Source organism: Microtus pennsylvanicus, chromosome 14, assembly GCF_037038515.1.
Source record: "Microtus pennsylvanicus isolate mMicPen1 chromosome 14, mMicPen1.hap1, whole genome shotgun sequence".
In the NCBI taxonomy this organism is placed as follows: Eukaryota; Metazoa; Chordata; class Mammalia; order Rodentia; family Cricetidae; genus Microtus; species Microtus pennsylvanicus.
Genome location: NC_134592.1, coordinates 32211179 through 32237594, shown reverse-complemented (window position 1 = coordinate 32237594; position 26416 = coordinate 32211179). Strand labels below are relative to the sequence as shown.

At 45.4% G+C, this 26416-nt stretch overlaps 1 protein-coding gene across 1 annotated transcript in view; it reads right to left on the bottom strand.

The window, feature by feature from the left end:
- Zfyve1 (zinc finger FYVE-type containing 1) overlaps positions 1 to 26416 on the bottom strand; it is a 56838-nt gene that overhangs the window by 17374 nt on the left and 13048 nt on the right. Inside the window, exons 3-4 of the mRNA XM_075947400.1 lie at positions 14415 to 14919; positions 8575 to 8789 (exon numbers count right to left, since the gene is read on the bottom strand). Of these exons, the coding sequence (XP_075803515.1) occupies positions 8575 to 8789; positions 14415 to 14919 (720 nt within the window). The remainder of the gene's footprint in view (positions 1 to 8574; positions 8790 to 14414; positions 14920 to 26416) is intronic.

Below are 26416 nucleotides of genomic sequence, written 5' to 3'. Positions count from 1 at the left end.
CTGCTGGACTGCTTAGAACACAGCCCGTAAGTCACTCTAATACATCCTTGTATATTTGTACACGTGACTATCAGTTCTGTTCCTTTAGAGAACCCTGATAGAAACCCAAGGCCTGCAGAGTAATGTTAGTGTGGGCTGGCAGCTCTGCACTGTGTGCTTTGTTTTTTAAGAGAGAGTCACACCTGTACCACTTTCCTCACTAGATCTCACCAACACTAAGAACCATGTGGAACGTGTGGCATGTTAGTTGCTGCTGTTATCCTTGTGATGCCCTTCTGTACACAAACATGTGCTGCTTTTATTGGCTGATGAATAAAGCTGCTGTGGTCTATGGCCGGGCAGAATATAGCTAGGCGGGAAAGCCAAACAATACAAGGAGAGAAAAGATGGGGTCGGAGATGCCAGAGAAGCAAGATGTAAGATAACAAGGCATGAGCCTCGTAGTAAACTATAGAAAAATAGAAATAGGTTAATTCAAGTTGTAAGAGCTAGTTAATAATAAGCCTGAGCTAGTAGGCCAAACAGTTTGTAATTAATATTAAGCTTCTGAGTGATTATTTTAAAAGTGGCTGAAGAACCAAGCAGAACAAAATGCCTCTGGTTATATCCTTGTTGCTGGTTTTGATGGTGGGATTGTTTTCCTTTATTCCTAAGTCATTCTCACTCCCCAAACCAGATAATGCACAGGACCAAAACACTTTTCATAGACTGTACATGCTTATAATCCCAACACTTGAAAGGTACAGACAGGGCTAGAGAGATGGCTCAGCAGTTAAGAGCACTGGCTACTCTTCCACAGGTCCTGAATTCAATTTCCAGCAACCACATGGTGACTCACAACCATATGTAATGAGATGCAGTGCCCTCTTCTAGTGTGCAGGCATACATGCAGGCAAAACACTATACATAGTAAATCTTAAAAAAAAAAAAGTGCAGGTGGAGGACCAAGAATTCAAGATCATCCTTGTCTACACTGAGAGTTGGAGGCCAAGCTAGGCAATGAGACCCTGTCTCAAACAAAACAATGGAAAAATACCCTCTCTCTTTACTGGTCTTCATGGCTGCTGGCATCTGCAGGTGAACACTTACCTGCAAGATAATGTTTATATAATCTAATGAAGTGTCACAGAAAATACAATTGAAAGACAATGAAGGGCCAGATCATAGTGGCACACGCCTTTAATCCCAGCACTTGGAGGGCAGAGGCAGGCGGATCTCAGTGAGTTTGAGGCCAGCTTGTTCTACAGAGAGAGTTCCCAGACAGCTAGGACTGTTACACAGAGAAACCCTGTATCAAGAAGTGAAGGAACATGGGACAGAAGACATATAGTGATATTTTAACCTTGGAAATTTTGCAACAGATTTATATTTGTTCTGAGACAGTCTCATGTAGCCCAGGCTGGCTTCAAACTCACTCTGTGGCCAAGGTTAACCTGAATTCCTGATCCTCCCACTTCAACCTCCTAAGTCCCTGCATCAGCGTGCCACCATGCTCTGACAATACTTGTCCTTGAGGACAAACAGTACCAAATCTAGCTGGCAGGACACATCAGTATCTGGGCTGAATTCAAAGGAGAGACTGGTCACCCAGTAAAACTGACAGAACGCGCTCTAGTCTCCCAAGTAGCTCAGTAAGCTACTCTGAAACTTCTTTATCGACATGAGGGCATTTGCCACTGGTGGCACAAGCTTTTAATCCCAGACTCCTGAGGCAGAGGCAAACGGACCTGAGTTCCAGACCAGCCAGAGCTACACGGTGAGACCCTGTTTCAAAACAATCATTTTAAAGTATCTCTGAGCTTTTCATGAGACAAGCTGTGGTTTTTCCCTATAGTGCTCATGCCCTGAAAAGTGCAGCATCCTCTGCCCCAGACAGATTAACTGCTGGCTTACATTGTCGAAGGCAACAGTAACCTCTTATGACATCAGAGAGAGAACTCTTACACAAACCAGCCTAATCCCTTCGGAGACTGGGTAAGAGAGCAAGCGTGCCACTTCTTTTCCATGTCACAAACTGAAAGTAATATATCCGGAGGAGGACTTAGAAACAACAAGAGAATGGGAATAGAATAGTAACTTAAAAAAAAAATCAAAGGCAGCATATTTTCGACATGAGAACAGAGGACAAACTGCCCTCCTTCCATTGTAATCTTTTCTAGTATATAGACATAACCTACTACCTGACCTATAGGCTCAGCCATTCAAAACTTCCAAACCCAGGCCTGGGGATGTACAAGCATGAGGTCTTAGGTCCATTCCCCAGCACTGAAAAAAAATTTCCAAATCTCACATCATTCCATAGTTCTTGGTCTCTGCTCCTTCTCAGGTCCCAAACTACAAGGGAAAGGCAGGGAAGGGCTTCTCTTGAGAGTGCCTGTGAAAGTATTTGAGGCAAAATTGGAGATCTGGTTGCCAGGAGACCAGATGATCTTGAACCTAAGTTGTCTTGGCAACAACAGGGCCCTCTCCATTGTACCTTTAAGGTTAGCCAGTTATCAGGAGCTAGCAGTGGAAGGCCTGGTTCCAAATGGACATTCTTCGATCAGAGCTGCCGCCCTCCAGCAATAACTTCATGAATATTTGACAGATGCTTGCTAATGTGATGGAACTGGAAAGTCAGAGTTTCTACATTTAAGGATCGGAGGCTAAAGAAGGTATCACAGGACACCTACGCAACTCCAACCTGAAAGTGCATCTCCCAATTATTGAGAACAGTAAGTACAGACATCCACATTAATTCAGTTTTCAATTTCCCTTTCATTCAATAAGGACTTGGGCATCTATGAAGGCATGCTTAAGGGTAGGCTGGTGCTGCTGGGCATCTATGAAGGCATGCTTATGGGTAGGCTGGTGCTGCTGGGCATCTATGAAGGCATGCTTATGGGTAAGCTGGTGCTGCTGCGACCCTCACATAAAGGGGCAGTTACTACAAACAGAGAATGGTTCTGGGACCTGGAGAACATCTTGTGTACAGATGACAGGGAAAGGCACAAATGGGCAAGCCACTAGTGGCCGCAGACATCGCTGACACTTGTGTAGGTCTCAGCCAGCACTCAGTGAGAAGGTCCCTCTCACTGCTTCTGACCTTCTCTTTCCAAAGCATCTTTCCCATTCAGCAATGAACAGTGACAGCACTCGCCTGGTCTGTGTAAGCCCTGGTTTCAATTCCTAGGAACTCCAAAACCAGAAAGAAGAGGGTAGTAAGGCCAGGCATTGTAGCACATGCTTTAATCCCAGCAGAGGCAGAGGGGTCTCTGGGTTGTTAGAGGCTAGCCTAGTCTACAGAGAAAGTCCCCGACTAGCCAGGGCTACATGGTGAGACCCTGTCTGTCTTAGTCACTGTTCTATTGCTGTGAAGAGACACCAGACAACTCTCCTAACGGAAAACATTTACTTGGCCTGGCTTACAGTTCAGAGGTTTAGTCCACTATTGACATGGTGGGACACAACAAACATGGTGCTGGAGAACAGCTGAGAGTTTTAAATTTATATACACAGGCAGCGGGAAGAGAGTGAGACTGGGCTTGGCTTGAGCATTTGAAACCCCAAAGTCCAGCCCCAATGACACACTTCCTCCAACAAGACGGTACCTCCTAATCCCTGTCACCACACCCTAATGGCAAGCATCCAAAGAGATGAGCTATGTGAGCCATTCTTATTCAAACCACCACACTATCTCAAAAATAAATAAATAGAAAAGAAATACAACAAAAGAAATGAAAAAGAACAACAGCTGCATGGCAGTAGCTGGACTCCCTTCGAATCCATCGGGGACCCGCACAGAAAAACAGAGCTAGTTTTTTGTTTTTGATAGCAGGTCCTGCTATGTAGTCCACATCGGCCTTGCACCAGCACCATTCTCACTCTGGTCTGCTAAGTGCTGATATTATAGACATGAACCTCACTGTACATTAGTTAATGTTACAGGATAAGCTACATATTATTTACTAATATAAAAAGGTCACCAAGATGCATAATTAATGGGAGGAAACCAGACACAGACTAGTATCATGATACTATGATAAACAGTATCTTAGTTCCTGGCTTACAGCTCCCTCCCCAAAGCAATCTATAGAAATTTAAAATTCACAAATAACTAATTAAACTGAATAGGGAGGGGAAGCTGCAAGGGGGGAGGGAAGAGGGGAAGAGAATTAGACAGGGGAATATACTGAGAAGAGGGGTGAGAGGAAGACAAGGCAGTAATGAGGGGTGAATACAGTCAAAATACATTTATATTTGTATGAGATTGTCAAATAATGAAAAATACTCTAAAACATAATTTCTTTTATTGTGTATAAAGGTACATGCTAGGAATCCTAGCACTAGGAGAGACAGAGGCAGGGTGTCATAAGCTCATGACCAACCTGGGTTACATAAGACTCCAGAAAACAGAAATAGAAACTAGAATTTCTCTTCCAACTCAAAGAAACTCTAACCTACCCTCCCCCAAACCTGCCTGTCTCAGCATCAACCAGAGAAATTCTCTGACCTACTTCTGTCTGATAATAGTTATACTTCCCTCCTCACGCCAGAGAAATCTCCCCCATCCCCTGGAGAAAGCAAGGCTGTACAGAGACTACGAAGAAGCCGCACAAACCTTGCTGAGCCGCCTCACACGGTCCAAATTATATCAGCTCAAGGCCACTCTAACCAGTCACAAACACTTCAGCAAGGCTGACCAGGCATATCCACAGTCATAAATAGGCAACTGCAAGCTAGACATGGTGGCAAATGTCTTTAATCCCATCACTCAGGAGGCAGCAGCAGGTGGGTCTCTGTGGGCTCAAGACCAGGCTGGTCTACATAGAGAGTTCCAGGACAGCCAAAGCTACCTAAGAGACCCTGTCTCAATAATAGTGATGATGATGATGATGTAATCAGATTTTAAAAAGGAAGACAGTGCAATGTTTTCTTCACAGGCACCTCACAAATCCACCTTGGGCAGGACATCCAGAACTCCTCGGGGAAAGTCCCCGAGCGCTCACCACTGATCCCAGCATGCAGTGTCTCCAGGATGAGCTCAGCAATTAGGTTGGGCTCCTTTGGGGAAGGGCTAGAAACTGCTTTATTAACCTGCCCCAGCCTAGTCACCGCACAACCCCTGGCAACCAGTTACCTCTGCACATCATAGCACGGACTGTCTGCATTGCTTAAGACTAGTCTGCCACCTTAAGCCAAAATGAGGACCTGTTGAGCTGGACAACTGTAGCCAACACAGAGTACAGAGTGTACTCTAAATACACTCCAGCCACAGATGTAACAAGTGCTCCGCAAATTAGCCAAAGAGAAATTTGTATGACTTTTTTAAAAAAGGGTTTTAGAAACTGGGTCTCTCTCACTATGTAGACCAAACTGGCCTTGAATTTGTGGTGACCCTTCTGCCTGACTCCAGTGTACAATGAGTACTTGCAGGCACTTCCACACCAACATGGTTTTTTTTTCTTGTTTCTGTTTGTTTTGAGACAGGGTTTCTCTGTGTAGCCCTGGCTGTCCTGGAACTCACTCTGTAGACCAGGTTGGCCTCTAACTCACACAGAGATCCACTTGCCTCTACCTCCCAGGTACTGGGATTAAAGGAGTGTGCCACCACTGCCCAGAAAGATGTTTTTCAAAGAAGCAAGGAAACTAGACACCAGGTCACAGTCCTGCAGAAGAGCAGTGGCCACACAAAAATGGAGATACTGAAGTTTTAAAATTATATTTATTTATAGATGTGTGCTCATGGGGAGCTGATACACCTGCCACAGCATGTGTCTGGAGGTCAGGAGATAGTCTGCAAGACTCTACCATGAGTCCTGGAGATCAAAATTAGGTCATCGGGCTTGGCAGACAGCACCCTAAAGCCACCTTGCCGGCCCACAGTTGACTTTTCATTTCTACATATGAATTTGCATAAGAGCCTTAAGAACAGCTTAAGGAATACAATTCACAAGTTATGCAAACTAGCCAGGTGTGGTGGTATAAACCTGTAATCCCAGCACTGGGGTAAAGAAGCTAAAGGCAGGGCTGGAGAGATGGCTCAGAGGTTAGGAGCACTGCCTGTTCTTCCAAAGGTCCTGAGTTCAATTCCCAGCAACCACATGGTGGCTCACAACCATCTGTAATGAGATCTGGTGTGGAATACAGTATATATAATAAATAAATAAATAAATCTTTAAAAAAAAAAAGAAGCTAAAGCCAGGAGGATGCTAGCCTGGGCTACAGAAGAAAACTCTCAAAATAAAAACTCTAAAACCATGAATTCAATTATTCTATTACACTGTGCACCACTGCACTAAGCAAAACCAGAATATGTTAGCCAGGACCCACCCAGCTTTATGGCAACTCCTATCTTTTCCTTCCCACCCTTCCCAGGTCCACAAGTCCAACCGCTGAGTCACTCACTGGGTATCCTCAACCTAGCTCCTATCTCTTGGCCAAGGTTTCCTTTGTTTCTCTCCAAGAGCTCAAATGCTAACACTGTGTCACACGACCCTGCTCCTTTCCTGTCACCCACTGCATGTTGCATGCAAGCATACAACACAGTACACAAAGCAAACATCAGTAAAGAAGTAGTAATACTAGCCAGGCGGTGGCGCATGCCTTTACTCCCAGCACTCGGGAGGCGGAGGCAGGTGGATCTCTGTGAGTTTGAGGCCAGCCTGGTCTACAAGAGCTAGTTCCAGGAAAGGCTCCAAAGCTACAGAAAAAAAAAACTGTCTCAAAAAAACAAAAATAAATAAATAAATAAATAAAAAACTGAAGTAATATACTCAGAAAAAGAATGAGCCAATGCCAATGTGTTTAGTACAAAGAATGATGAATGAAAGTATATGTACTGAAGATACACTTCAGGAATACAGAGACAATACACAATGCAGAGACCTCCCCAAATAAGGCCCAAAGCACATGCACACACTCACACACGCAAGCACACATGCACACACCAAGCATATACATGGATCAACAAAACCAGGCTTAATGGCAAACTCTATAAAGCACTTGGAGTAGGAGGCAGGAGAAACAGGAGTTCAAGGTCAGTTTCCAAACAGCAAATTTGTGACCAGCCTGAGCTACTTGAGATCCTATCTCAAAGAAAAGCCACCTGTGGCTCAGTGGTTAAGAGCAGATACTGTTCTTATACAGGGCCCAAGTGTGCTTCCCAGCATCCACTACAGGGGGCTCACAATTGCCTGTAACTCTTTCTGGCTTCCAGGGACACCTGTGCTCACATTCACATGCATATGCATAATTACAAAATAAAGTTTGCTGGGTGGTGGCACAGGCCTGTAGTCCCAGCACTCTGAGTTCGAGGCCAGCCCGGTCTACATTGAGAGTTCCAAGACAGTCAGAGCTGCATAGTAAGACCCTTTCTCTAAAAGGGGGGTGAGGGAGGCTCAGAGGTTTAGAGCACCCACTGCTGCTCTTGCAGAGGACCCAGTTTGATTCTCAGCACTCACCAGTTGTAGCAACTCACAACCATCTGTAAAACCAGTCTCAAGGGAACCAACCTCCTCTTCTGGCCTCCACCAGCACCAGGAATACAGTTGATTCACAAACACACAGGCAGGTAAAACACCCATACACACAAAGAAAATAATTAAAACAAAAACAAACAAACAAAAAAATGAAGGGCACCAGAATCTGCCTAATAGGTTACTCAGCACCTGCCATGGTTGAAGAGCAGGCCTCTCCTGCCGGGGTGTCACGCTTCCAAGGCAGTAAAGCGCCCCCCCCCCTTAGAACATGTGACAAATGATCAGACTTTACAACAGGATTTCACATCACTGTGCTAGCAAAACAACAGATTGACCCTATCACCTGAATGGATCCACAATACGCCTGGCTTAAAGGAAAATGATAGTTTTGTTTGTTTTGTTTTGTTCTTTAAGACAGATAGATATCTTATGTAGCTCTGAAAAGCCTGGAACTCTCTATGTAGACCAAGCTAGCCTCACAGATCTGCCTCCATAATGCTGAGATTAAAAGCATGTACCATCATGCCTAGCGAAAATGATATAATTCTTAAAGATGAGTTTCCCAAACTGTGAGCCCATTATCACTTAATGGGTTTTAGATGATCTGGGGCATGACTGCAGGCAACACATTGAATGATATCAAATCCCACAGTAGAAGTCACCCCCCTTGCGATTTTCCCATAAAGTTTCGGAATCCGCTCTGAAGAAAGTCTCATGCAAAGATCCTCCTGAATATTTCCCACTCCTAAATCCCAAACTTGATAATTAGTAGTCAAAATGTGCTTGAACTCTGATGCTCCAGCCTCCACTTCCCCAATACCCAGATTACAAGCACATACAACCCTGCCCTTTGTATGTGGTATAGGGGAGCCAACACGGAGCTAAATTCCTGCTAGGCGAGCAGTCTACCAACTAAGCTACAACCTCCACACTCTTTATCAACTGTTTGACGGAGTCAAGATTCCTTCCCACTGGAACTCCTGGCAAGCTGAAGACATATAACCTCCACTCGCACTTCCGCACTTCCTCTTCTTTACCAAAGGGACTCTTTCCAGCCTTGCAGCACCTGCACTAGCATGCTCATGAGAAGTACCTAGGGCAGGAACCCACTGACCTTCAGGGCTTTGAAGATGACCCCCGGGTGCCGGGGAGACCTGGTGGTATTGTTCTCTAGCAGCTGCTCCAAAGCGCGCCGAAGCCCGGAGAAGTCTGTAGGGGGATTATAAGTCCTCGTTCCCTTGTAATGAATGGAGCTAAAGGCTTCGGGGAAGCGGCCCAACTTCCTGAACCGGTCCTGGATGAGTTTCTCGGGCGCTTCTGAGGGGTGATCTGTGCAAACAGAAACAGGCATGTGGGCGAAGAGTTCCTTTCTTGAAAACAAGCCACCTTTGTTTCATTGTAAACATAAAATAAATTTTACTCTGCGTACATAAAGCACATGTTTAGAATTATAGCATTTCGTCGGGCAATGGTTGCAAACACCTTTAATCCTAGCACATGGGAGGCAGAGGCAGGCAGATTTCTGTGAGTTCAAGGCCAGCCTGGTCAACATAGTAAGTTTCAGGACAACTAGGGCTGTTTCTTTGTAAGAAACCCTGTCTCAACCCCACCCCACCCACCCAAAAAAAAGAATTACAGGTAAGGAGCAAGGAGAGAACATGGGCATCTCACAAGCTGCCGTTGACGGGTGTGTGATGCACCGCCTTACACACTGTGGTATAATGTACACTTGTCTGTATGTCTACAGAGAAGAATCTTGAAAAGGATTCACTGGAAGAAAAATGTAGACATGTCAGCATAAAAGGAAAGACAAGTATTGTCTGTGTCTTCCTCCTCCCACACGCTCACCCTTTCTGCCACTTATCGTCCATACTCAGCCTGCTTCGTTCTCGCCTGTTACACTATACACTGAAGAAGAGCCTTGTTCTCTTTAGGAGCTACACCGTTTTCTAGCCTGTGGATATACTTAGCCAGTTGTCTACTAGCGAGCACTCACAATTTTATACTTCGAGAACTCTGGTCTTGCACGATGAAGCTGCAAAGCTGTGGCAAGCTAGCAGCGCAGGGGAAGTGGCTCGTGCACAGGCTCAGCACCTGTCCAGCAGCTAGGCAGAGGCAGTGTACCTTTCAGAGGTAAGGATGTGTTTAGACAGATGCTTTGGCTTACCTTCCTCCAACACTGTAATAAAATCACGCAGACATTGGAGACACTAGTTCAAACTGAAAGGGGCAGGCATTAACTAGCAGCCATCAGAATTCTGGACCTACTCCCTACACCCAGCTCAGCTGAGATCTACAAGAAGTGGTGGGGGTGTTAGTCCCCGCCTTCGTCCAGATCAGCCCAGGAACCTGACCTAGCGGCTTCCCTTCATGCCAGCATCTCCTCACGCTTTTCCCTGAACACACAATCACTGCTCCCAAATGAATCCATCTGCTCCCCTGTACAGCTACACCCAGGCAGTGCATTCCTAAAATGAATATCCTAACTCAGAAACGATCTCAGCGCTGTCCTGGAGCTTGATTCCCGTGGCTGACCAAAAGCAACTTGGGGAAAAAAGGTTTTACTTTCCTGCACAACCTAGGCCTGCCTGCAGAGGGATGGCACTGCCCACAGTACTAATTAGCAATCAAAAAACAGGGGTTGGGGCTGGAGATGGACCAGTGGTTACGGTCACTGGCTGCTTATTCAGAGGACATAGGTTCAATTCCCAGCACCCACGTGGCAGCTCACAGTGATTTGTAACTGGAGTCTTAGGGAGTCTGGCCTCCTCAGGAATCAAGACATGCATGTGGTAGACAGGCATACATGTAGACCAAACACCCACACATATTTTTTTTTTCTCTTAAGAAAATATGGTCTGGAGAGATGGCTCGGTAAAAGCAACACTGACTGCCCTTCAGAGGACCAGGTCCAAAATCCCAGCACTCACATGGTTAGTAACAACCCTCTAACTCCAGTTCCAAGAGGATATTAGGCCCTCTTCTGGCCCTCATAGACACTGCATGCATGGGGCAAGATACACACAGGCAAAGCATCATACCCTTAAAAAAAATCTCAGAAAAGTGCCCATAGACAAATCTGAACAAGCCTGTTCCCCAACTCCCTCAGACAACCCTGGGCTCTGCCGAGCTGACTTCTGAAACTAATCAGGAGAACACTTCAGATTCAGCATGTTCCTTTCACAAGGCTTTGCAAACATCCCAAAATCCAAAACCCGCAATCTTACTTGGTCCCAAGCATTCTGCATAAGGAATATTCAACCTGCCATTTATTTTTCCTATTCAACTCCTACCTAGCACTCCTCTATCCAGAAAAGCAGCAAGATGGAAGAGAAACCTGAAACTAAACAGCTCTGAAACAAGAAAACTGCAACGATCAATTGGCCCACTTTTTGACCCGCCTCCTACCCTGCTCTTCTTGCTCTGTCCTAAGGCTTCAAGAAGCCTTCTTACTCCAGAAAAGGTTCTGGACTTTAGAATTCAAAGACTTGGTTACTTGGTTCTGCCTTGGTTACAGACTGCGAGCAGTTCTCTGTGCTATCATCTGGGGCTGCTACACACAGCAGGGTGCATAGCACAAGGCAACAAAGACAGCTCTGTGGGCTGGCTATTACAAGAGCCTGAGCAGACACACCTTGCCCTTAAAGACCCAGAATGACTTAGAAGGCTGATCACAGGGGTGATCCAGAGACAGCACTTCCTGCTTCCTTACCAATCTCAGGGTCATTTCTTGTTTTGTCTCTTCCTTCACTGTGGAAGGTCGTGACTCACTGGAACCACCACAAACAAGTGGTCCCAGGCCTATCGAAACAACCTCTCTTCTGGTCCAGTCTGCCCTTTTACCACCACAGTCATGGCTCAGCCCCTGTATCTTCCTCCCTGACTACCATAGAGACTCCCCAACACAAGACATGCTCCTTTACTTGTTGCTGGGGGCAGGGAGTGGTGCTCTGAAATACAAATCTGACATTATTGAGGGCTCTGCCCAAGATCCTACAGAGAACCATCCAAGACCTCCCATGGTCTGATCCTCAAGTATTTCCAGCCCCCTCTAACACAAACAACTACGCTTCAGATGGGCACAACTCTTCATGTATCATTCAACACACACATCTGTGCACCAAACATTCATCTGGGCTCTCTAACACACATACAGCAGTAAAGAAGGTAGGCAATGTTTCTGCCTTCATGTTGTTTCTGTTCTCATGGAGAAAACGCCAAAAACAAACAAGCACACACGGGATGACTCCAGATGAGAGGCGAGCGGGTGAGAGGACAGATGGGACACTAGGGTGTGGGAACGACCACATCATAGGAAGAGTCAGGAAAGGCTTGGCCCAGATGAGAGCTAGCTGGGGCAAATGGTCCAGACGGACAGAAGGTGTTTGTCAAGGTGAGGACACAGAAAAGGTGTTCCAGCTAGTGGGAAGAGTGTGTGTGTGTGTGTGTGTATTCACATACATAAATATGTGCATGTGCACATGGGCAAACACACAGAGTGAGGAGTGGGCCAAGGGGAGACAACTAGTGACCAGACACACTGACAGGGATTAGACAGAACACCACATTTAGGAGTTTAGATTACATTTGTTTTTATTTTGGTTTCTGGAACAGGGTCTCACTGTCTCAGGCTGGCCTGAGCTCCTCCTGCCTCAGATTCCTAAGGGCCGGGATTACAGGTATAGACGCCCATATCCAGCTATTGGATTACTTTTTTTTCTTGGCTTGGTTTACATTTTGATGTAATAGAAAGCAAGCAGGAATATCATAAGCCTGGATATCTAAATTATAAATGAAGCTTTTCTTTCAGGAGAGCCCTCTGGGAAGCAGACAGCGAGGGCATGGAAGGGCTGATGCTGGGGTTTAGGAATCGACTGCAGACCCAGATGCGGTTCCCCGCATACAGCTGCTCTAAGGTTCCCAGGGATTTGCCCCTCTTGGAACATGTTCTCCCCCTCTTCTGTCTATTCGAGACTCAACTTGCAGGCCCTACTTCCTCTTTTGAAGACCCCACTAAGATGTGCGGTCCCTCCTCTCTACTCCCACGGCCCCGACGCCTACATGTGACACAAAACCAAGACCCACACAATCTCTCCAAGCAGACTGGGGGTAGGTGCTTTTAGCTCTACACCTCACTGTCTAGAACACGATATGGGTACTTTCATGCCTGAATAAACAGATGTGAGCAGTATAATTGTTTTAGAGGCCAGACTACGATCCCTACCACATCTAGTAACTATTGTTGCCCCTGAAGATTGTTGCGTATTTCTCAAAGAAAACAAAGACTAAGGTAACATATATACCACATACGTCTGCATACATTCCATCCTTTCTCCCGTGACACCGGTGGAGTGTCATGTTCTAGGCCAACTCCCCCACCTGAGAGTCATTCCAGCTGCTTCTGCTCTTTTCATTTTTATTCTGAGATGGGGTCTCACTGTGTAGACCAGAATGGCCTCAAACTTGCAGTAATTTTGCTGCCTCCCAAGTGCTGGGATCACAGGTGTGTACCTGACAGGGCCCAGAGGTATAGGTCCATTCCATCTTGACTAAAGGGCAGGTGTGGCTAATATCCAGACCTGGTTACTTCAGGTAAAGTAGATCTATTTCTACCTCAAAGGTCCAACTAAGTTTCTACTCCCTTAGGAAGATAGATTCCAACCAGGGAGTAGTTTGCCTATAGAATGTTTTGGTCTAGGGTGTCTTGTTCTGGAGACAAAATGTTTAATTAAAAATGTAGCCCATAATCTTTCAACTGACCTGTTCATTCTTTGTATCATGTCAATGCAGGTTTTTTCTTTTTTAATCTTACTCCTACCTTTCGGGATAAGGCACTTAATGAAATGGAAATTTTTTTTTTTTTTTTTGGTTTTTCGAGACAGGGTTTCTCTGTGGTTTGGGAGCCTGTCCTGGAACTAGCTCTTGTAGACCAGGCTGGTCTCGAACTCACAGAGATCCGCCTGCCTCTGCCTCCCAAGTGCTGGGATTAAAGGCGTGCGCCACCACTGCCAGGCTGAAATGGAAATTAAACGCGGGCAATTTCAGTATTCACTGGACTCCTGACACTATCCTATGCTTTTGTCTCTTTTCTCCTATATCTATGTTCTTTTTGTCTAAAAATTCTAATTCTCACGTTCCTACCCTGGAACACTGGAATCCACCTCGGCTAGGGGCCTGGCAGAAGTCACCCCAAGCAGGTGGCTTGCGACATGGACCATCACACTTCTCACTTTTCTTTTCGGTGCTCAGGGTTCAACCAGAGCCTCCAGCATGGAGGTATCTGGTCTCTTTCTTGTATTTATCCCCTCTCTACTGAATCATCTCGTCAGCACACCAATATCTTAAATATTTATGAAGGGAAATTCGCAGAAATTCCCTGTGAGCCACTAGCTACCACTCTGCACTCCCTCCTGCTTCCCACTAGGAAACTCTTGGAAAGAATTCCTTTAGCATCCTCACGACCTTAATAGTGACAGTGACAGTGCCTTTGGGCATCTCTTCCTTTCTGGTTTATCTGAGACGGAGTTCCATTCTGGCCTTGGCTGGGCCTATAGGCACACCCCACCACACCTGCCTTCCTTGTGTTTTGAGTATGACAAGATCTCTCTGTGTAACCCAGGTTGGCCTAAAATTCATAATCCTCCTGCCCCAGGTTCCCAAATATTGGAATTTTAGGCATGCATCACTCCCCCTCGCTCTTCTAGTTTCTCTTGATGCTATTCTGACCGAGCTTTCGCTACCAATATTGCAAGGAAACACATCTGACCCCAATAGCCCAGGTCTTTAGTCCACTAGCATGTCCTAATCCTTGCCATAGTTGATTACTCCTGGAACATTTTCTCAGTCTTGCCTGGGCACAAGTTTTCCTGAGCATCCCACCATCGCCATATTGCATCCCAGAGGCCACCTCCTTGTTCCCAAAAAGGTCATTCTGAGACAGCACTGTCTACTCACCAGAACCCAGGAGCTGTGTGTGCACAGTCTCATGGAAAATAATAACTGCAGGGCCCAGGGTGGATAAGGGGACATCCAGGCCACAGCGTGCAGTGGTAGCCTTGAGTTCCTTGGTAAAGTGCTTCAGGTAAGCTTCCGAGGCATCCCCGAGGAATTTGAAGAGATCATTGTGCAGCCGGTCTGCGTGAGTTCGATAGATGACCAGGTCGGAAATGGCCAGGACCTTCAGCAGCAGCCGTGTTCTCTGGCTTAGGTTCACAGTGGCCCCCAAGAGCCCTTCTGTGTCTATTACTGCTACTTTATTGACTGGGTCATAGGCTGCCCATACTCCCACCGTGCAGGACTCCTGAGCAGGGGAGGTTTTGAAGACTTCTCGGCCATAGAAGAAAGTGTGGTTGAGGGTATGAGACTTTCCATCACCAGTATTTCCAAAAATGGAAACCACCTTGAGATGCTGATCGGGCTTACAGTCCAATTTCCTAATAAAGTCCTCTTCATTTGTTACCTTCAAAAAACAAAAAAACAACAAAAAAGGAAAAGACAATAAAATATGGAAACTGAAAAACTAACTGCTATAAAAAACAGAAATGCTTCCCAGGGCAGAGGCCCTTTCTGACCTGTTGAAGTGGAAGGAAAAGGAAGTCCCAGCTCTACCCTTAGCAAATGGCTCATGGGACCCTCTGAAGCTTCAGTCAGTGGAGGAACTTGGTAGTCATGGAAGAGCTAACACCAGGGGCTGATGAGATGGCTTGGTGGTTAAAAGTATTTGCTGCTCTTGCAGAGGACCCAAATTTGGTTCCCAGAACCCACACTGAGATGCTCATAACTCTAACTCTAGCTCCAGGGGATCAAATGCCTGCTTCTGGCTTCCATGGGACCTGCATTCACCTGCATAACTGAAAAAACTTAATAAAGGGCTAAAACCATAAAGTTCTTAAAAGAAAACATGTTAATCGTTGAATTATGCAGCAGTTTCTAAAAGACAGACAAATAGTTTAAATTCAGACTATGTGCTGTAAAGCCACCAAGACAGTGAAAAGATGAGCTGGAGAGATGGCTGCTCTTCCAGAAGACTGGGCTCCATGTCCCAGAACCCTTATCTTGGCTCACAATCATCTGTAACTCCAGCCTCAGGGGGTCCAATACCCTCTTCTAGTCTCCAGAGGCAACAGGTATGCATGTGGTGTAAATATATATATATATATATATATATATATATATATATATATATATATATGCAGGTCAAACAGTCATACATACAAAATAAATATAAATTAGTGCATTGGTTTTTTTTTTTTAAAAAAAAGCCAAGAATTGGAACAGATATTTCTCCAAAGATCTGGAAAAGGCCATACATACGAGAAATCTGCATACCATTCACCAGTGGAGAAACACAAATCAAAACCACGCCAGCACTTTTTCCACCTAACAGAATGGCTATGCTCAAAAAGGCATTAACAAGTGTCGGCAACAACAGAAACTGCAGCCTTGCAGGAACACAGAATGGCATGGTCACTTCAGAAATAGTGATTTTAAAAAGCAGGTATGCCAGCACATGTTTGTAATCCTCCTAGGGAGGCTGAGACTGGAAAATCACAAGTTGGAGGCCAGCCTGGGCTACATCAAAAAATAACAGAAATGCTTCTTTTCCAATTATGTATGTACATGTGGGGTGTGTGTGTGTGTGTGAATGTACAAAAGGAAGGAAGAAAGGAGGAATGGGAGGAAAGGAGGAAGGAGAGGTAAGAGGCAGGGGAAAGTTGGGGCCAGAGAGCACTTGTTGCTTTTACAGGACCCAGGCTCAGTTCCCAGCATCCACAAAGCAGCCAGCAACAACCTTTAACTTTAGTTTCAGGGGCTCCAACGCCCTCTTTAGCATCCATGGGCACCAAACATGCACGAGGTGCACTGACATACATTCAGACAAAACAACCACACATACAACAATTTTAAAATGCAATAAAGAAAAGAGTATATGCAAGATTGCCATGGCTCAGAATTTCTACTTCTAGGTTTATTTTTGAGACAGGGTCTGATTATGTGGACCTGGTTGGTCTGGAACTTACTATGTAGACCTGTCTTGCCTCTAACTCCCAGATCCACCCACCTCTGACTCCCAGAGTGTTGGGATTAAAGGTATATGCCACAACAGAAATGAAAGCACATATCCACAGAAACCCTCTCTGTGTAGCATAAACAGCAGCATTATCCATACTGACCAAAAACGTCAATCTAGCCCAGATGCTTATCAACCGATGAATACATGAACAAAATGGGGTACATCCCCACAATGACTATTATTTAGCCATAAAAAAGGATGAGCTCTTTTCCATTCATTATTGCAACTATTATTTTCACCTTTAAGACATTGCTTAAATGTGTCCTTACTACCTGGTTCTGTAGAAATTCCCAGGGTACCCACATTGGAGCACCAGACTGAAATCTCAAGGTCCAAAGCAGGAGCAGAAGGAGAGAGAGCACGAGCAAGGAACTCAGGACCGCGAGGGGTGCACCCACACACTGAGACAATGGGGATGTTCTATCGGGAACCTACCAAGGCCAGCTGACCTGGGTCTGAAAAAGCATGGGATAAAACTGGACTTGCTGAACATAGTGGACAATGAGGACTACTGAGAACTCAAGAACAATGGCAATGGGTTTTTGATCCTACTGCACGTACTGGCTTTGGGGGAGCCTAGGCAGTTTGGATGCTCACCTTACTAGACCGGGATGGAGGTGGGTGGTCCTTGGACTTCCCACAGGTCAGCTCTTCGAGCTGATGAGGGAGGGGGAGGGAAATGGGAGGCGGTAGTGGGGAGGAGGCAGAAATCTTTAATAAATAAATTTAAAAAAAAAAGGAAAAAAAAAAGAAATTCCCAGGATATTTGTATTGACTGTGAGTGCACAATAAGAAAAGTTTCAATAAAAATTTCATTGTTATAAATAACATTTAGACAAAAATGTCAAAAATTGGGCTGGAGAGATGGCTCAGTGGTTAAGAGCATTGTCTGCTCTTCCAAAGGTCCTGAGTTCAATTCCCAGCAACCACATGGTGGCTCACAACCATCTGTAATGAGGTCTGGTGCCTTCTTCTGGCCTGCAGGCAGACACACAGACAGAATATTGTATACATAATAAATATTTTTAAAAAATGTCAAAAATTAGTACATAAAAGTAAACAATTATCTGCCAGGTGTTGGTGGCGCACATCTTTAATCCCAGCACTTGGGAGGCAGAGCAAACAGATCTGTGTTGACTTCAAAGCCAGCCTGGTCTACAAAGCGAATTCCAGGACAGCAAGGACTATGCAGAGAAATCCTGTCTCAAAAACAACAACAAAAAGTAAACAACCATCAGTATTTGATCAATATTTGCTTGATATGCTGGGAAGACTAAAAAAGCTAAGTACCAACATATGCTAAACATGATTATAGGAAAATGAAATTAAATCAAAATAACCAGACAGAAACGACCACATATGATGTGACCCATTTATATCAGATGTTCAGAAAAAGCCCATTCATAAGGCAGGAAGTAGATAGTGCCTGCCAGCAGCTGGAGGAGAAGGACACAGGGAGAGGCTGTTAATGGAGACAAGGTCTCTGCTCGGGGTGACGAAAATGTTCTGGAATCACACGGTGTCCTGGGTTGCAGGCTTTATGAAAAAACTAACTGCACCGCTCTAGTTCACCGGTTACTATTTCATCTGCAGTGCTGGGGATCAGACCAAGCATGGGCTGCTAGGGAACTGCACACTTTAAAGATCAATCTGGACTGGTCGCCGGGCGGTGGTGGCACACGCCTTTAATCCTAGCACTCGGGAGGCAGAGGCAGGTGGATCTCTGTGAGTTGGAGGCCAGCCTGGTCTACAAAGGGAGTTCCAGGACAGGCTCCAAAGCTACAGAGAAACCCTGTCTCGAAAAACAAAAACAAAAACAAAAAACCAATCTGGACTGGTCAAGTGCAGTAGAACAAGACTAGTCGGGCATGTACAAGGCCCCACATCTGATCCTCACACTGAAATGGCAACTCTGAAATACAATAAAGGGTGGATTTGTGGTATGTGATGTTCTTAAGGAGCTTATGGTTCCAACTTCACACATTCATAACCCCCCTGACAATCTAAAGAACATGCAGGGGCAGATGGCTCACTTCTAACACCCTGTAATCAGGAATCCTCCAACCTCTTCACACCCGCCACACACGCACTCAAGAGCCAGAGTACATACATACACACAGTCTCTCTCTCTCTCAATATGGCAGGGGTTTTTGTTATTACTGTTGTTGTTGTTTTAAAATCTAGAATAGAGTTTCAGAAAGCCCCCCTCAGGACCCCTACTCAGACTCCAGAACCCCACATCAATACCTCCATCAGACAGGTCTCCTCTAGCCACAGGAGTAACAAGCCTTTTGTTTTTTTAGGGTAGGGTTTCTCTATGCAGCCCTGGCTGCCCTAGAACTCTGGAGACCAGGCTGACCTCAAATTCAAGAGATTCTGCCTCAGTCTCCCAAGTGCTGGGATTAAAGGTATATGCAACCACCGTCTAGCAGGAGTGACAAGCCTTTATAACCAACTTCTTTCAGCCATCAGAGAAAAAAAACCACAAGTCTGGTTCAAGTGTCTGCAGCTTGACAAAGAGAATGGAAATGCAGACAGACCACTGGGTGTAAAGATGAAACATTATCTCCTTTAATCTCATCAAGGTGAAGCACTCATTATTAATGATGTGACCATTGTTAAGATTATTAAGTGCGTTCCGTTAATGCTGATGACAATACCAATAATTCACTAACTATCCTGCAGTGACAGGGCTCACACTGCAGAGAGCACAGGGCTGTGTCCTGCCTTATCTCTGCATGCATGGCACTTAGGAATCAGTCTGCCTGCTACTCCAGATCGACACCTTGCTGGAAACTTTAATCATTCCCCTCACCTGCCCCATCCCTTCCACAGAGCTGAATACTGCAGCATTTGATAAGCTTGGAGACAGGCTACCGAGCTAGCTGACAGCCCAGAGAAATGAGAGATCCAGAAACTGCCACAGGAGTTCAGATCTGTAATACCAGCACTAAGGAGATGGAAGGAGAAGAACCACAAGTTCAAGACTAACTTGGGCTACACAGTAAGACTCTACCTCAAAATGCTAAGTTAAAAAGTTTTAAGTGGGCCTGGAGGGACCATTAAAGGCTAGGCTCACAACAAAAAAATGTAAGAGTTCGGTTCCCAGAACCCACGGCTGTCCCTCCAGGTATTTAAAAACATTTTTTTTTTTAAGTGAGCTGAGCAGTGGTGGTGCATGCCTTTAAGTCTTTAATCTCAGCACTCAGCAGACAGAGGCAGAGGGATCTATGTGAGTTCGAGGCCAGCCAGGTCCTCAGAGTGAATTCCAATTCCAGGACAGGCTCCAAAACTACACAGAGAAACCCTGTCTTAAAAAACAAAAAAGACAGAGAAACCCTGTGCTCGAAAAACAAAACAAAAAAAAAAAAAAAAAAAAAAGAAGGGGGCTGGAGAGATGGCCCAGAGATTAAGAACACTAGCTAGTCTGTCAGAGGCCATGAGTTCAATTCCCAGCAACCACATGATGACTCACAACCACCTACAATGAGATCTGGTGCCCCCTTCTAGCATGCATGCAGGCACATTGGCATGCAGTCAGAACACTGTATATATAGTAAATAAATAAATCTTTAAAAAAAAGAAAAGAAAAAACAAAAAAATTAAGTTGCCAGGTGTGGTAGCACATGCCTTTAATTCCAGCACTCTGGAGGCAGTGGCAGGAGAATCTCTGTGAGTTTGAGGCCAGACTGAACTACAGAGAAAGTTCCAGGACATCCAGAGATATAATACAGTGAGACCCTGTCTCAAAAAAGAAACCAACAAAAAATTTTAAGTAACACAGAACAGTCCATTTTGGACCTGTGTCCCTCAGCCTGTCTGGTTCCAAGTTGCTAAGGTGGCCAGCTCTTAAGACACAAACAAAAGCTCCATAAACTTCTACTGGTGAGATGTCAGCTAAGGTCAGGGGAGCCAGCTGGAAGAACCATCACTTTCTCAAACACTCCTGAGGCAGAAAAGACCAGGCTTTCTGGTTTTCTCCACTCAAAATCTACCATGTGATAAAACTGTCAGTGCAGAAACAGCAATTGGTACCCAGAATATGGTTAAGAACAGTTATACAGAAGCCTTTAGGTACAGAATTGAGAGTTTCCAGATTAATAGCAAGTGCTGTCGAATTATGTATGTAATATATGAATAAGCCAGAAGTGCTGTTGGGCTCCTGGAATCTCAACAATCAGGAGGCAAAGACAGGAGGCTCTTTAGTTCAAGCACAAGCTATAGAATAAGACCCAACTCAAAACAAAAAAGCAAAATTAATACATACACTTGTCTCGGTGTGTTTGTATATATGTGTATATGCTGAAACTAACATCTGGAATATATTATCTGGTATTTATTTAATATCCTGAGATGTATTAAAAACATGTCATGTTCTTTTGTTGGGTATGGCTTCTTGAACCAGTGAGCAGACTCAGAGAAAGAACTCACAGTCTTTGACAGGTTTGTTGTCCAGTGGTCTATGGACAATCAGCACACACCAGCGGCAGAGTGAGGACATAACCATTGTGAGCTCCAACTGGAAAGTACGGTGGCTTAACTAAATGATTCTTGGCAGACCTGAGAGTAGGCCCCACCCTTCTGCCCCTGCTAACACTTTTAAACACATCCCCACCTATGGACATCTTTCCCTGAGCCAGAAAAGACTCAGCTGCCTTCACTTAAGTAACAGCAAGACCTGTTTTTTTTTTTCTTCCCTCTCTCTTCCCCTCTTCCCCTCTCGCTCTCTTTTGTTTTGTTATTTTTCAGGACACAGTTTTCTCTGTGTAGCTTTGGAGCCTGTCCTGGTACTTGCTGCTTGGACCAGGCTGTCCTCGAACTCACAGAGATCTGCCTTCTAGATGCTGGGATTAAAGGCTTACCACCATCTGGTTTGTGGCAAGACCGGTTTTCAAACTGGGAAAGCAAAGGTCAAGGAAGATAAGAGGTCAGGTGTGCAGGAGGCTGTGGCTAGAGGGTCAGGTCTGCAGGAGTTCTAGTCAGCCTGGACAACCTGACCAGCTCAAAAAAACGGGGAGGAGGGGTTCCCTTTGATAACAGAAGGAAGGATCCGGAAGGAACAATATTCCTATTTTCCTGTTCCTCTATTTCTGTCTGTTCACACTCATCTACCCCATTTTCACTCCACTTTGCCACCCCACCCAATTCCGACGGTCTGAAATAGCCCTTGGCCCTGCCACAACAGCAAAAGCCCGAGCAGCAGCAAAGCCTTCCTCTCCAGCTCCCCAGTCTATCACCTTTGCTCCTCCCCCATCCCTTACCAGAGCCTGGACTCCGAGACCTCAAGCAAGTCAGCTGCTCCCAGATTCTACCCTAGGCTTAGCCAATGCAGGGCCTTGAAAGAGCTACTTCACTGAGAAGCCTCAGGGACATTAGATAAGAGCAGACTATCCAACCCTGTGGGGACACAGAGCACCGCCTAAGATAAAGCACTGCCTAAGATAGCAAAGGGCACAGCCCAGTGCACAGCAGTGAGGGAGAACAGGAGCCATTATTACTTAAAACCCACCAGCCTGTCACCCAGGAAGTCGCTAACTCAGCAGCATGGCCAGAGCTAAACCATCTCTACCTAAGAAGGGACATTTCCACTGCAGTTCAAATAACGCCTTTCCTCTCCCTCACCAAAGGTTTAACAAGGTGCAGTGGCACGGGTCTGAATCCCAGGACTCAGATGGCAAAGGCAAACTCACTGCTGTGAGTTCTAGGCCAGCCAGTGATACACAGTGAGACCATGTCTAAGAAAAAGAGACAGACAGACAGACAAGGAGTCAGGCAAGATGGCCCAGTGGGTAAAGGCACTTGCTGCCAAGCCTGGTGAGGCTCAGTCTCAAAAAAACAAAACAAAAATCTAACGTAAAGGCGTATTATTAATACTGGTGTTGCATCCAACTCTTAGTAAAGCGACCACTTCACTAAGTGGAAAGGAACCCGACAAGGAGCTGGAAAGCCAGCTCAGCAGCAAGAGTGTGTACTACTCTTCGGGAGGACCCCCAGCACCTACACCAGGAATGTAACCCAGCTCCAGGAACCCACCGCCTCTAACCTGCACTCACACGCACATGCCCTTACACACGTACACACATATATCACACATATACACACACACAATTAAAGGTCAGTCTTTCAGAAAGAAACTCAGCAAACACCTCTAACTTACCCACATCTCTCTCCCACTTCCCTCCCTTACTCCAAGCCCAGTTTGTAAAATGAATTAACAATTTTCAATGACCCCCACTATTCCCATTTGAAAATCAGAGTACTTCACGGGTGGAAAGTGCCAACAAGAGGAGCACGTCACCAGCCCAGCCACACTCCAGAAGACAAGCCACAAAGACGTCAGGAAGTGCTCTGATGGCGTTCAACATCAAGGCCCTTCCAGTCCTGGCCGCTAAGGAAGATCCCAGCGGTACCAACCATCAGGCATCCCTCTCAAGCTTACTAAGCTGTTCCCAGTGCCAGGGCCTCCAGCTCAACTCCTTCCCCAAGTAACACAACGAGCTGGCAAAAGCTCCGCTATCTCATCACAACAGAAAGCTCATGATAAATTCCACCCCATCCAACAACGATTATTTTATAATTTTCCATTGAGATTTGTAAGTTATTCTCAACATTGAGTTTCTATTAATGATTTTTATTTGTTGGTTTCTAGTTCATCTTGCTTTCTTTTCTTTTTTGGCTGAGTTCAGAGCAAGAAAGCCAAAGAACCCAAACAAGAGTCTCTAGTTAGAACTGACACCACTCCCTAAATACAGAGAGCTTGCCCGTAACCACTGACGACAAACCACTCACACACAAACCCGATAATATAGCCTTGGTTTTCTTCTAGAGGAAGAAAAGAGATGCAAAGTGGGGAGATTTCCCCTTGAGAAACCCAAAGTCGTTTCCATCACATTCAAAAGAACAGGGCAGGAGCGTTGTCTCAGCACTTAAGAGCACTGGCTGCTCGTCCAAAGGATCTGAGTTCAGGTCCCCATGTCAGGTGGCTCACTACCTCCTGGAATGCTGCTCCAAAGAATCTGACATCCTCTCCTGGCATCCATGGGTACCTGCACACATATGGCATTCACTCACAGACATAAACACATACCCATAAATAAGAACAATAAACCTTTTTAAAAAACTATCAGAAGCTCAGTGGTAGGGCATTGTGAGGCCCTGGAGGTTCCAATTCCCCCAAAATAAAAGAACATCAGGCAATGATTTATGTTCATGGTCTAATTTGGCTGAATACAAAGTTCTAAGCAGGGGCTGGAGAGATGGCTCAGTGGTTAAGAGGATTGCCTGCTCTTCCAAAGGTCCTGAGTTCAATTCCCAGCAACCACATGGTGGCTCACAACCATCTGTAATGGGGTCTGGTGCCCTCTTCTGGCCTGCAGGCATACACACAGACAGAATATTGTATACATAATAAATAAATAAATATTTAAAAAGGGGGGGGGGCTGGAGAGATGGCTCAGTGGTTAAGAGGATTGCCTGCTCTTCCAGAAGTCCTGAGTTCAATTCCCAGCAACCACATGGTGGCTCACAAACATCTGTAATGAGATATGGTGCCCTCTTCTGGCCTGCAAGTATACAGACTGACAGACAGAACACTGTATACATAATAAATAAATCTTAAAAAAAAAAAAAACACATGGGGGCTGGAGAGATGGCTCAGTGGTTAAGAGCATTGCCTGTTCTTCCAAAGGTCCTGAGTTCAATTCCCAGCAACCACATGGTGGCTCACAACCATCTGTAATGAGGTCTGGTGCCCTCTTCTGGCCTGCAGACATACACACAGACAGAATATTGTATATATAATAAATAAATAAATATTTAAAAAAAAACACAACAAAGTTCTAAGCAGGCAGTGGTGGCGCACGCCTTTAATCCCAGCATTGGGGAGGCAGAGGCAGGCAGATCTCTGTGAGTTCAAGACTAGCCTGGTCTACAAGAGCTAGTTCCAGGACAGGCTCCAAAACTACAGAGAAACCCTGTCTCGAAATCCCCCCCCCCAAAGTTCTAATTTTTTCAAATAGAACTTTACAGGGCTGCAGAAATGGCTCAGCGGTTAAGAGCACTGGGGATACTCTTCCAGATGACCCAGCACCCACATGACCGTTCATAACTGTCTGTAACTCCAGTGCCAGGACATCAGACACCCTCATACAGACATACCTGCAGGCAAAACACCAATGCATGTGAAATAAAAATAAATCAAATAGGACTTTACTAAAACTATGTCCAACAGATCAGTACTCTAGTACTTTTGTCCCAACCAAGGTTCTATTCCAGTAACAAATCCCTATATCATGAAGCAGAGGCAGGCAGATCTCTGTGAGTTCAAGGCCAGCCTGGTCTACAAATGAGTTCCAGGATAGTCAAGGCTGCTACACAGAGAAACCCTGTCTCAAAAAGAAAAAAGAAAAAAAAGAAAAAAAAATCCCTATAACCAAAACATTCTAGAACCCCTGCTTTTACATCACAGGAAGTTCAGAAGACTTCCCTGCAGTCGCTCCCAAAGGAGAGCACACTCCCTGGAGGTTCACAGGAGATGGCAGAGTTCCTCGCTAGACAGCTACTTCCCTATCAAAGGTTTTCTTAAGGTGACTGGAGTCACAGTTTGGTCTCACAAACACAGTACATTTGGTAAGGACAAAGATCACTTTCTTCCACTCCATTGTCCCCAAAGTGTCCCATGACTTGAAAGGTCAGGAATTCCCCTCCCAAGTCTTATACCTCTCCAACAGTGCCTGGCCCTAACTCAGACACTGCCCAGGGATCCTCCACTGACTCAGCAGTGAGAAGGAGAACACATCCACCCAGAAATGATGTCCACACAAGTTCTTCAAGAACAGTTCTTTGTAGCTCCATGACGAGTTTCTTTGACATACCCAACTAACCCAGTTCAGCTCTCCTTTTATATCTGAATAAAAAGTCTTCCAATTCTGAGGACAGGAAACACCAACTCAAGAGATCCAAAGCCTTTCCGAATGGACATGCAGCTCCCTCTCACACAGCACAGCAAACTCCTATTTAGCTACGACAAAACCAGAATGAGCTCTGATGACACTTGGGACCTTAGAAGGGAAAGTATCAGACTAGAAGACAAAGAAACAGGCCACAAAAAAGGAGAGGGGGGGGGAGGGAGGGAGGGAGGGAGGAAGGGAGGGAGGAAGGGAGGGAGGGAGGGAGGGAAAGAAAAGGCAGGATGCTATCCAGTACTGCACGCCTAGCACAACAATGTGTATGGTTAAATGAATGGATGAAGGCGACACTGGATGTCTAGATGCCATGTTCCCTCTAAGGGAAAAAGAGCACTGTCACCATGGAGGATTTAGTCCAGCTGACTCTTGACACACTTGGTTAACTTCTTTAGGCCTCAACTGTCTACTGTGAGGTGAATGAAGCAATGTAATTTATTCGGCTATTTTTAAAGGCTATGATGGTTAGTTATTTTGACTGCCAAGTTGATCATCTAGAATCATTAGGGAGAAACACCCTCTGGATACATCCATGAAGGGGTTTCCAGAGAAGCCTAACTAAAGATAGAAGGGCCACCTGAGTATGGAGGACACTATCCATGAGCTGGAATTCCACTGAATAAAAGGGAAAATAGAGATTAGGAAAAGGATTCAGATTTAAATAAAAATTAAAAAGGCCAGCTGAGCACCAGCATTCCTGTTTCCTGACTACAGACACCACGTGGCCAGCTGCCTCCCCTTCCTCCTGTCTTCAGGCTGTGAAAGACTAAATCATTGCACTCTGAGGCTGAATAAACCCTGCCTTCCTTAGTTCACCTTTGTCAGGCATTTTATCACAACAGTGAGAACAGCAACTAGGGTAGCTATTTCCTGGAGCTTACATTCTGATACAAAGAAGAATGTCATCCAATATAAATATA